The sequence below is a fragment of the Chiloscyllium plagiosum genome, chromosome 4 (assembly GCF_004010195.1).
Source record: "Chiloscyllium plagiosum isolate BGI_BamShark_2017 chromosome 4, ASM401019v2, whole genome shotgun sequence".
Taxonomy (NCBI): domain Eukaryota; kingdom Metazoa; phylum Chordata; class Chondrichthyes; order Orectolobiformes; family Hemiscylliidae; genus Chiloscyllium; species Chiloscyllium plagiosum.
The window spans coordinates 36,026,969-36,039,187 of record NC_057713.1 but is presented as its reverse complement, the minus strand read 5'-3'; the positions used below and the strand labels follow the sequence as shown (position 1 = coordinate 36,039,187).

At 41.6% G+C, this 12,219-nt stretch overlaps 1 protein-coding gene and 1 long non-coding RNA gene across 2 annotated transcripts in view; one reads left to right on the top strand and one right to left on the bottom strand.

Annotated features, from left to right (window-relative positions):
• LOC122548956 overlaps positions 1-8,629 on the top strand; it is a 14,382-nt gene extending 5,753 nt beyond the window's left edge. The window contains exons 2-3 of the long non-coding RNA XR_006311372.1: positions 7,435-7,517; positions 8,550-8,629. This is a non-coding gene — a long non-coding RNA (uncharacterized LOC122548956). The remainder of the gene's footprint in view (positions 1-7,434; positions 7,518-8,549) is intronic.
• nbeal2 (neurobeachin-like 2) overlaps positions 1-10,974 on the bottom strand; it is a 239,806-nt gene extending 228,832 nt beyond the window's left edge. Inside the window, exon 1 of the mRNA XM_043687545.1 lies at positions 10,075-10,974. Coding sequence (XP_043543480.1) covers positions 10,075-10,125 — 51 coding nt within the window. The 5' untranslated portion in view covers positions 10,126-10,974. The remainder of the gene's footprint in view (positions 1-10,074) is intronic.
• Between the last annotated feature and the right edge of the window lie 1,245 nt (positions 10,975-12,219).

Genomic DNA, 12,219 nt, shown 5'->3' with positions numbered 1-12,219 from the left:
AGGTAGCTGTGTGAGTCGGTCGGTTTGTAGTAGATGTCCGTGTTGGTTCGGTCGCCTGAGATAGAAATAGAGAGGTCGAGGAAGGGGAGGGAGGAATCTGAGACTGTCCAGGTGAATTTGAGGTCGGGGTGGAAGGTTTTGGTGAAGTGGATGAACTGTTCAACCTCCTCGTGGGAGCACGAGGCGGCGCCGATACAGTCATCGATGTAGCGGAGGAGAAGGTGGGGGTTGGTGCCAGTGTAGTTGCGGAAGATGGATTGTTCCACATATCCTACGAAGAGGCAGGCATAGCTGGGGCCCATGCGGGTGCCCATGGCTACTCCTTTCGTTTGGAGGAAGTGGGAGGATTGGAAAGAGAAGTTGTTCAGGGTGAGGACCAGTTCAGTCAGTAACTGGTCCTCTACACTGAACAACTACACTGAACATGGCAGATTCTGTGGATCGCACACTTAATTTATCAACCATTTCAAAAACCTGAGTGGAAGCAAATCATCCCTGATCTCCAGGGACCACCTGAGAAGTAGAAGAAATGGTATGCAAATACAATGTTCAATTAGCATACAAGGTTTTATACATATTAGTGGATAATGACATGCTTTTCTGTTGTTATTGATCTTTCTGGAGGGAGGAAAGTTTATCTGCAATCTCAGCACTTCCATTTTAAGAATCATGGTAAGGAAGTTATACAGAGGAAGGCTCTGCAGTATCTTTGTCATATTGCGTCCATATAAGCACAGTCAAATGGGCTCTACTTTTAATGTCTCATTTGCAGAACCTCTGCAAAGCCAGTATTCTTTCAATATTGCACCAGGAGTCCTGACTTAGACTTTCTGTTCTACTTTGAGAACGTGAGACTTAAACATACAACATCCTCTTTGAAAGAAGAGAATGCTACCAAATAAGTTGAACTTATGCAAATGAGGCTGCTAGTGAATCTTAATGAAGGGTTTCTATCCCAGATGTTAAAACTTTGCTTTCTGCATTTGAACATTTCTCAAAGGAGATCCTCCAGCCACTGAAAATCACTATTTACATTTTTTCAGAGTTCTAAATTTAGAAAACAAAAACAATCTGTTTTCAAGTTGTAAAGTGAGATCATAACCATTTTAGAGCTGCAGTCACATCTCAACAGACATTTTGGCTGAAGACTATATTTTTCTTTTTCTCTTCACCTCTCTGAACGTGCTGACTGTTCCCAAAATACAATTTCACAAACACCAGCTGCCCTCTGACACTTTGTATTTTCACATAGACTTTGAGTGGTGGCTGGCTAGTCAACAATGGTTGGGCATGAGTACAGCTATGGATGGTATCTGTTCCACTGGGCTTGTGTCTGTACTAATTCTTTATCTGCAGCCATCTGTTCCAATCTCATTTCAAGTTCTGTAAGAGTCTCTGCCTCTATAATGAACTGTGTAAAAATTCCAAATGCTTATGATCCTCTTGAAGTTAAAAGAGCTTGTAATTTACCTTTTTCAGTATGCCCTCAAGATCCATTCATTAACCATTAGAAACTATTACAATATTTACACTTATAGGCTTTCAAATTTATGAAAAACATGGTCAGGTATCACAGCAAATTATGGTTTTGCCCATACTCAATAATCAAACATACATCTATAAGCATCATCTGCTGTTAACCAGGAGCTGATTTTCCGACTCCTCATATACCTGATAAGAAAAAGTGGAACTGAAGTCAATTTCAATGTTGTTGCCAACCTGTCAACTAACCTCTAAAGTTTGAATCTTGGTTCATTTCCTGTTGGTCATGTTTTTATGTCAAATTTCCGATTGCAAGTTGCCATGGCAATGTTCCCCTTTCCATCTTCTGTCAGTGTAATTACAAGTTCTAGCCACTGGGCTGTTCTGTGGAGCAATTTCCTTAAAGTATTAACTCTGTTCCCATCTTGTGTATGCTTTTATTTGAAATAAAACTTAAATTTATCAACCAGAAACTGAAAAAGATAACAAATCTTAACATGTACAAGATTCAGGCAGACAGGCAAAGACAACAATGGAATCCCTGTAATAACTGAAGTGTGGAAGTGTTATTAGATTTCAAAGAAATAAACAAACAAAAAAAAAATCGATTTAAGATTTAAAGTTGATGAAGACTATAGTTGAAGGAGACCACAGTCTATCTTATGCGATGCATATCAGATTTTCTTTCTTACCAAATTCCATAAGCACTGGAACTGCTCAGACTAGATTTTAACCACGTCACAGCACCGGACAAGAAAGCAGTCCATTTTACGTTTCTCTCAAGTTTTATGTCTGCTATGGCCAAACTTATACTATAGTCAAAAATTTAGACCTTACTCTTCAAACCAGCTAGTGTTTTGTAGCACTTCTGAGACAGAGCATCTGCACTTCCATGGTTGGGTTACAGCTCATATCCTTCTTCCTCTCTCCACAGATGGCTTATCTTTCCCTCATTGCATTTTTGCTCTGTGGCTCTTTCTTCCCAACTCAGCTGTGGCTGAGTTTTAACACTCTTGGTTCACTGTGAAAAGTCTGTTGGTTCAAATTCTACAACAAAGAATTGAGCACAAAACTTCAGGCTGCCAGCTCAGTATCGTACAGATAGGAATTCAGGAAATTGTGGGCTTTCAGGTGAGATGCTAAGCTGAGACCCAAAAAGGATTCCACAAGATGACCTGAAGATTACTGGAGTTCTTCTAATGTTCTTTATCTTTCACACAGCACCTCTAAAGCAGCTCATTTGGTTATGATATTAGGGTGGTTTATAGGGCTATACACCATTTCTCATCCCTGGAATTATTCTTATTAATCTACTTTGTATTCTCGCCAATGCATTCACATAATTCCCAAAGTATGGCACCCCGAACTGGGCATAATAATCCAACTGAAGTTAGTGTCTTATACATGTTCAACTTAGCTTCTGCATTCTTATACTCTATGTCCCTGTTAATAATGCTGAGGATACTGTACTATTTATGAACCTCTCAATGAATCTTTATGAATCTCTCAACCTGTGCTGTCACCTTAAATGAATTATGCACATGTACACCTCAGTCACTCTATTCCGATACCCCTTGAAAATTGTATCTTTAGTCTACATTGGGTAGGAAGAACAATCAAAACGAATCACCTCATATTTCAAATAGTTATGATGCAGGAAAATACAGTAAATTACTTAACTTAAAAATTCATTCTTGACTGTGAACTTTCTTGGGATATGATAAGGAAATGAAAGGCACTACTTAAATACAAAAGTAATTTGTCTTTTCCTTTTGAAAGATACCCCCTTAAATGTATCTGCTTGACCTTTTCATAACCCTTCATTTCTTTCTGTTTTTATTTCCACTTCTATTTTTTGTTGAAACACTCAGGACTCATACTACCAGAACGGACTTGCATATGTCACTGATCACAACAGAGCACCAACATCAGCAGGCAGACGTTTTGTTTTCAAACGCAATCTTATTTCAATGACAAGTTTCCATGTGTTTCATTTTCCCCTTTCCTGGCCACTAGTTTCCTCGGACCTGATCTTGCTAAGGTGTGGTTCTCTGAATGTTGACCAATCTCTAGTGCCTGTACTAAGTAGCTGCTTTTTTGGAAGTAGATCTGGAAAACAACAAATTTGGGTAGGTCATTCAATTTCAAATTGGTAACATAAAATCTCCAATCCCATATTCCACCATGGTTTATTCCAACAGTGGTTACTTGACAATGATCAGGAATGACTATGGCATTAAACCAACAACCTAGAGATAGTGGGTTCAAATTCCATCAAACCACATTGGGAAACTGAATTTTAAAAAGAATGTTAATGTGTGGGCTGGCAATGGAAGAAATCATAAAAGATGTTGGATCATCTCAAGATCTAAATTGGTTCACTAAAGCACTTCACAGAAAGCATCCTACCTGCCCCATTTGCTCTACAAGATTCTAGCTTCAATATATATTGTTGACTCTTAATAGTCTTTGAAGTGACCACACTCTCAGGTCAAAGTGAGACAGGCAAAGCATGTGATTCCTACATCCTACATTTAAACAAACTTTTAAAAACCCTGACAGTTTCCTTCATCACGAATGGACATGGGCATCCTTGTTCACGAGTCACTAAAAGCTCAGATACAGATGCAGCAAGCAATTAGGAAGGCAAATTGCGAAGGGATTTAAGTATAGGAGTAAAGATGTCTTGCTGCAACTGTACAAAGTCTCAGCGAGACTGCTCCTAGAATATTGTGTATAATCTTATTTAAGGAAGGCCATAGAAGGTGTGCAATGAAGGTTACTTAAATTGGAATGATGGGATTGTTTTATGAGGAGGAATCTTCAACACTGGACCTGTATGCACTAGGGGTTTTTAAGAATAAGAGGCAATATTATTGTCAAAGAGGGAATGCAATAAAGCTTCACCATACTTGTTCCAGAGTTGGTGGGACTGTCTAATTTTGAGAGATAGAGTATATAGGCCCAGTTTTCTCAAAGATTTTGAAGAGTGAAAGGTGACCTCGTTGAAACTTACAAAAGGATAGATAGGCTAATGAAGGCAAGATATTTCCTCTGGCTGGGGAATCTAGAACGAGACGCACAATTTAAAATAAAAAAGGAATCCATTTAGGGCTGAGATGAGAAATGTTTTTGCTCAGACAGTAGTGAATTTTTGAAATTTTCTGCTTCAAAGCTGTGGAAGTTCAGTCTTTGGGTATATCCAAGATAGAAGATGATGATTTTTTTTGATTGGTGTTAAGATACATGGGAATAACATACATAAAAGATCTTAAAATTGGTTTAAATGGCACTTCAGGCTCAATGCACTATTAGTGTTCCTGTACTTTTTCACTCAGCATAGTGAATCTTTGAACTTTCTATGCCAAAAGGCTACACAAACACAATCATTGAGCATGTTCAATATAGAAATTGATAGCTTTCTGGATGCTAATGACATCAAAGGATATGGAGATAGTGTAGAATCATTGTGTTAAAGTAGATAATATGTTCTAACACAACTGAATGGTGGAGCAGGCTCAACAGGATGAATGACAATAAAATCGTAAGATATAGGAATAGAATTAGCCTTTGGCCTTTGAGTCTGTTCCAACATTTGATCACAATCCTCTGTTCCCATTTCTAATTTCTGAAACTCTTGGTTTCTTCAGCAAATCTGAACATCTTCCCCATACTTCAACCTCTACAACCCCCTCCATTCTACCAGTACCCCTGCTGAAATCAGTTTATTTTCCAGGACACAAACTTACAATGCTGTGGTACTTACAGCTTAAAGATACTCTTATTTACTTAGAGTGTCAGAGTCAAAAATGTTCATCACAGAAACTGACCCTTTGGTCCAACTCATCCATGCCAACCAGATATCCTAACCTAATCTAGTCCCATTTGCCAGCACCTGGCCCATATCCCACAAACCCTTCCTATTTATATATCCATCCAGATGCCTCTTAAAATGCTGTAATTGTACCGGCCTCCACCACTTCCTCTGGCAGCTCATTCCATGCACACACCACATTCTGCGTGAAGAAGTTGCCCCTTAGGTCCCTTTTATTTCTTTCCCCTCTCACCCTAAACCTATGCCCTCTAGTTCTGGACTCCCCCATCCCAGGGAAAAGACCTTGTCTATTTATCCTATCCATGCCCCTCATGATTTTATAAACCTCTATAAAGGTCGCCCTCAGCCTTCGACTCCAAGGAAAACAGCCCCAGCCTCTCCCTAAAGCTTAAACCCTCCAATCTTGACAACATCCTTGTAAATCTTTTCTGAACCCTTTCACATTTCACAACATCCTTCTGATAGTCCTAGAATCAGTGAGCTCAACTACTTGAACCACAGTGAAGCGTGCAAGGGTCTCTCTTACACAGATTGGATATACAGCCTCTGTCACTGTTCGTATAGTGTTGCTAACAGGAAGTACATGCCCAGACTGGTCCATCTTGTTCAGATTTCACACTGTTGCAACTTAAGCTCCACTCAGTGATCTCCCACTAGCTCTTTGCAATACAAAATTCCAGCTTCTCCAGTGGCATTTTTTGGCATTTCTTTGGTCTTTAAGATATAAATTTATTCAGCTCATCCATGGTGGCTATAATTTTCCAGTGAGGTGCTAATCATATTGAACTTCCTAGATTATGCTCAATTTAGTTAGTTGACCTTAACCAGTGTGCTCATTGGGAAATTACAATTGGTCTCAGTACCAGTGGCCATGGATGATGAAAGAGTGTGTGTCTCCATGAACATCAGATGGAGGCAAAATGAGCTGTGGCTCCTTCCACAGAAGAGTAGCCTGGTGATGTTCAACTGCTAGTGTCACATATGAAAAAAAAAGGGTAAATAACAAGGAGTTAACTGGAAGACATGGGGTGCCTTTCAGTGATTTTAGTGCTTTGAGTGAGAATATACGAAAGTTAGAGAGGGGTACTAGAGTTTCAAGTTCTAAAAACAATTTACTGAGCAATTGCATAAATCTATATTTGAACCTGAAGCTTACACCATAGATAATTAACAGATGTAATAAATATGTAATGTTCCTGAATTATAACCTAGACTAGGAGAAAGTGAGGGCTGCAGATGCTGGAGATCAGAGCTGAAAAATTGTTGCTGGAAAAGCACAGGTCAGACAGCATTCAAGAAGCAGGAGAATCGACATTTTGGGCATAAGCCCTTCTTCAGGAATGAGGAGGGTGTGCCAAGCAGTCTAAGATAAAAGGTAGGGAGGAGGGACTTGGGGGAGGGGCATTGGGCTCAAAGACTAAGCTTCCATGCTGCCTGTGTTAGTGAATTTCAAAAATTTGCAACCGTGAGTAAAACAAAAAATTCTCACCTCAGACCTAATTTTATCTTAGCCTGCTTGGCACACCCTCCTCATTCCTGAAGAAGGGCTTATGCCCGAAACGTCGATTCTCCTGCTCCTTGGATGCTGCCTGACCTGCTGCGCTTTTCCAGCAACACATTTTTCAGCTTATAACCTAGACTCCCTATTCTTCAGATGCCAACCTGTAAAGATCCAAAAGAAGTGTTCTTACTTGAACTGCAGTAAAGCAAGCAATGTCTCAGTTTAAAGTAACTCTCTCACTAATAGCTGCTAGGACTACACACAAGCAGCACACATGCATTCATGCACTGAATGCAATTCTCTTGCACTTTAAAAGGAAATGCATACATAACTGAAGCAGGATCTGACAAAATTATGAAGTTAGACCAGAAGGTATCAACTTATCAGATAAAGCATAAAACCTAGGTCTTGTCTGCCCTCTTCAATGCATGTAAAACTGCATGTGGCAATTTCACAGATGATTCGGGAAGGTCAGCTGTTCTGACCAATATTCACTCCCTAAATCAATAGATGAAATGTTCTTAACTTGGTTACTGTTTGTGATATCCTGCTGTGTACAGCCAATTCAGTATTTCCTACATTAAAACAGTGACTGTGTTTCAAATTTATTTCACAGGTTGCATATGGAGGTTCTGAAAGATGTTATTTCAATACATTCTTCTTATTGCAACACTATCTAGTTTGCAGTTCCCATTCAAGGTATGAGAATCCTTGTTTGCTTTAAGTCACATGAGTTTGCAAAGCACAATACTTGTAAGCACATGCTTCACTTGGCTTCCTTTTCAAACTGCTCTACTCACTGTTTACCATTTACTTAATTTTCATAGCAGCTGAGTGAAAACAAATCTAGAAGGCTTCAATTTAACTATTTCACCAATGCATTGCCTTTAAATACATCCTAACCACAGTAGTACAAACTAGGCTTATGCCTGTGTAGTTCCTCGCTCTGCAATACCCTATGGTCACCGATTTTAAGTACATAATTTTATTATTACTGGAGGGGGTGGGAGACACCAAATGGAGTTTATTTAGCATTTCCTGACATCAAGAGTTGGTTTTGGTTTTGGTGTGCTTCTCATGGCAATGACACTAATCAACGTTGAAGTAGAGCAAGGGGAAGCAGAGCTTAAGGGGTTATGCAGTAATTGAGTAGTTGAGCTGCTCGAAGTTGGGAAGGCAGGCAGTCGGAACAAGAAATGCAAATATACAAGCAGAGAGCTAGTGCTGCCAGGCAGCTACAGTTACAGATCCAGGTGCTACTGGAACGTCACAAAAGTATTCATTACTTGCATTGATTACCATTTCATCTTCCCACATCCAACAGCATGCTGAATTATTATTGTGTTAATGGACCTCCAGCGAGAGGCATTACTATGATGAGAACTCTACCAGCTCTCCAGTCCCACCCCAAAAATTTTGAAATTAACATCTCAAATTTATTTTGGGTTGGACTATTACATCCAGCAGGGATTTACATCTCCTGTTCTGCACTTAAATGTAAACCTCAAAGTGAAAACAACCGTACATTTTACAATATATTTGGTTATTTCCAAAAGCAATTGAATTTGCCCTGAACTCCTTTGAGGAAGCACAGCCAATGCATCTTCATTTGTGTGTATAATTTATCTCTAGAAATCATAGAATACTGTCAAACCTAGTTTTGTTTTTCTGCAAATCTGGTCACCGAGCTGAATTATCGAATAAGTAACTGTTGAAGTCTTTTGATTCCAGAAACTAGAAGACCATCTGTGACCACCTCCCACAAATAAATTTTGCAAGTTCAGACACATTTAAGCTGCAGGTGATGCCTTTCACTAGCTGATAATATCAACTGTTACATCAGTGAAGAGTGCAGAATAATCACTAGGGTGAGGCACCAAGGGTCTTTTCAGGACAAAAATCAGAAATCGCTAAAGAAACTGAGCAGGCCTGGCAGCATCTGTGGGAAGAAAGCAGAGTCAACATTGACAATGACAACAAGCTCGTGCCTCCAAGAGGGCAGTGATATGGAGAAGAACATTGAGGTCATAATGGGATTTCTGGGCGGACCTTCACTATATCACACACTCACCCAAAGCTCACGAGGGAGATGTAGAGCTGTGAGCAAGCTAAAAAGCATCGAAACGCAGTAAACCCCTAGAATTTTTAAGTTTGAAGTGTGATTTCCGTCAAGAGGTTAGGTTTTGCAAGTTGAACTCCACGCAGACACATACAGCCAGCGCTCGAGTTGAAGGAGTGGCTCCATCGGCGGATCCAACAAAGTTACCGTACCCCAGTTCCTGGAGCAAAAGCCGATCCAGACCAGGCAAACTCTTGTTTGGGGACTGCCAATTCTAATATAATGCACACACTATATATGCACATACAAACCGTAATGTATGTAAACCAATAAATAAATAACCAACTCAAACAAACGCACCCTCAGGAAATGATGATCAATCAAAAGTACAGCTCATTCTCCAAGTACGACAGATGCAATTTGGAAGTAGCTGTCTGATTTGCGAAAAGATCACCGTGTTATTGCAATGGAACCAATTCTAACAATGAAGATGAACAATCCCAAATACAGTTACGCTTTGTAAAACGGTTAGTATCGACAATACATTGGACAATTACAACTGGGCATCTCGCTCAGACACAAACATAAGTATCAATAACTTTTTTTCTTGTTTGAAATCTAACTACCATAACACGAATAAATCCGTTTAGCACTTGCAGTGAACATCGGTCAGCATTACATGCCCTACCTCTTTCTCGATTTAAATGAACATTCCAAACAATTCAAGGAACCGTTTTTTAACCCAGTGAAGTGAACTAAACTGTCCACAAATAAATTGCATCGTGCGTATGAGACACTTCAATTGTTGGCTGCAACAAGTCCTGGATTGCTTTTACAAACGTGATCATTCAATATCACCATCAAACATTGGCTGGCTTATACATAAACATTTCACAAATCAGCATAAACAAAGACAGCCACCTTCAACTATCCTGCAAGTTATATTTCCTCAAATGAGAAATAACGATAACACTGTGATATGAAATAAAAGTGGAATTGAAAGATTATTCTCAAAGGCAACGCAGAACAAAAAATAAACTAAATTGCAAAAAAAATCTACTGTCACGGTGCAGTGACAGCAGATTTGTACTTTTGCTTTCCTTTGCAAGCGAAGCTAGAAACTTTGAGACAGACGCCGGGGGTGTACGCATGTGAGACTGGCGTCCCTGGCCCTGCGTTTCCAGGTGTGGGACTCACCTTGGCGAAGTACAACATCCAGAGCTCGTACAGCCGCTCCTTCGAAGCCATTCCTCGACCAACAGGAGCTGCGCTTTCTTCTTTTTTTAAAAAAATGATAATTTACTATTTTTTCTTTATCCTCTCTCACACGCGCAGCTTTTTCTTGCAACTCTTCATCCCCACTTTCCACCTCTCCCCACCGATGTTGCAAACAATAAAAAATGTAAAATTAGTCCCTCGTTGCAGAAAAAAGAATTGTTGCACAGAATTTAGCATCAGTGAAGATTCTCTTTCCTCATGTATTTATCCCGAAAGCTGGGGTTTCCTCGCTTTATATTTAAAATTAAATCCTTTGGGTAAGTTGTAAGTTACTCCGAGTAAATGGCTTTTCTCTCTCTCTCCCTTCTGTTTTCAAACAATAGGCGCTTCCGCCATCTCGGTTCCGGGGTTTCTTCTTTTTCTCTTTTATGTTGTTGCTCCTGTTGTGTATGTGTGTGGTTTTTTTTGGCTGAATCTGTATGCGCTTCTCCTTCTGAGCGCGCGCGCACGCGAGGGAAAGCCGTCCTCTTTTTTGACCGGGAGCGCGCCTCTACTCAGACCACCTTCCTCCCCCCCCCAAAAAAAATTTTTTGGAAGTGTGTGTGTGCGCGCGCAGAGAGCGAAGACAACTGCCCAGGTTCGGGGCCGCTCGCGCGCGCATCTGCCGCTGGCCGCCGGGTCAGGTGCGAGGGAGCGCGCGGTCAGGTGACAGAAGCCGCGCGCCGCCAACCGAGAGGAAGCGCGCCACCAGGTGGAAGGTCACACGCGGCTAGGTGAGTGAGTGCACGCGGCCAGATGGAAGGGCGTGCGCGCGACCGAGGTGGAGGTGTGGGAACGCGCACGGCCAGGTGAATGGGGGTGCGCGCCCCTCTTTGAGCTGGCCGCTTCCCCTCCCCCCCCGAGTTTGTTTCCACCCGATAATTACCTTATTTTAGTTCTGTGAACAGTCATTTTCTTTTATCCACAGCATCCTGAGACATATGATGAGCTACTTTATAAATATTACCATTATTAGATTAGATTACTTACAGTGTGGAACAAGTCCACACCGTCCCCGCCGAAGCGCAACCCATCCATACCCCTACATACCCCTACATACATTTTACCCCTTACCTAACACTACGGGCAATTTAGCATGGCCAATTCACCTGACCTGCACATCACATCTTTGGACGGTGGAAGGAAACCAGAGCACCCGGAGGAAACCCACGCAGACACGGGGAGAACGTGCAAACTCCACACAGTCAGTCGCCTGAGGCGGGAAGTGAACCGGGTCTCCGGCGCTGTGAGGCAGCAGTGCTAACCACTGTGCCACCGTGCCGCCCACATTATGATTAGATTAGATTAGATTCCCTACAGTGTGGAAACAGGCCCTTCAGCCCAACAAGTCCACACCGACCCGCCGAAGAGCAACCCACCTCCCTCTGACTGATGCACCTAACACTATGGGCAATTTAGCATGGCCAATTCACCTGACCTGCACATCTTTGGACTATGGGAGGAAACCGGAGCACCTGGAGGAAACCCACGCAGACACATTACCCGAGGCTGGAATTGATCCTGGGACCCTGGTGCTGTAAGCCCAAATCTGCTCGTCAGATTCCAAATGCAGTCTGACTAGAGTCTTATACAAATTTAGCACTACAGCCCCGCTCTTGAAATCTAGCCCTCTCGAAATGAATGCTAATATAGGTAACGTCTTCTTAACAGCCAACTGTTGAACCAACGTGTTGACTTTAAAGAATCCTGAACTTGGACTCCTACATGCCTTTGTGCTTCAGATTTCCAAAACCTTTCCCCATTTAGAAATAGTCTATGTCTTTTTTTTAGGATTAGTGGTGCTGGAAGAGCACAGCAGTTCAGGCAGCATCCAAGGAGCTTTGAAATCGACGTTTCGGGCAAAAGCCCATCATCAGGAATAAAGGCAGTGAGCCTGAAGCGTGAAGAGATAAGCTAGGGGAGGGTGGGGGTGCGGAGAGAGTAGCATAGAGCACAATGGGTGAGTGGGGGAGGAGATGAAGGTGATAGGTCAGGGAGGAGAGGGTGGAGTGGATAGGTGGAAAAGGAGCTAGGCAGGTCGGACAAGTCCGGACAAGTCATGGGGACAGTGCTGAGCTGGAAGTT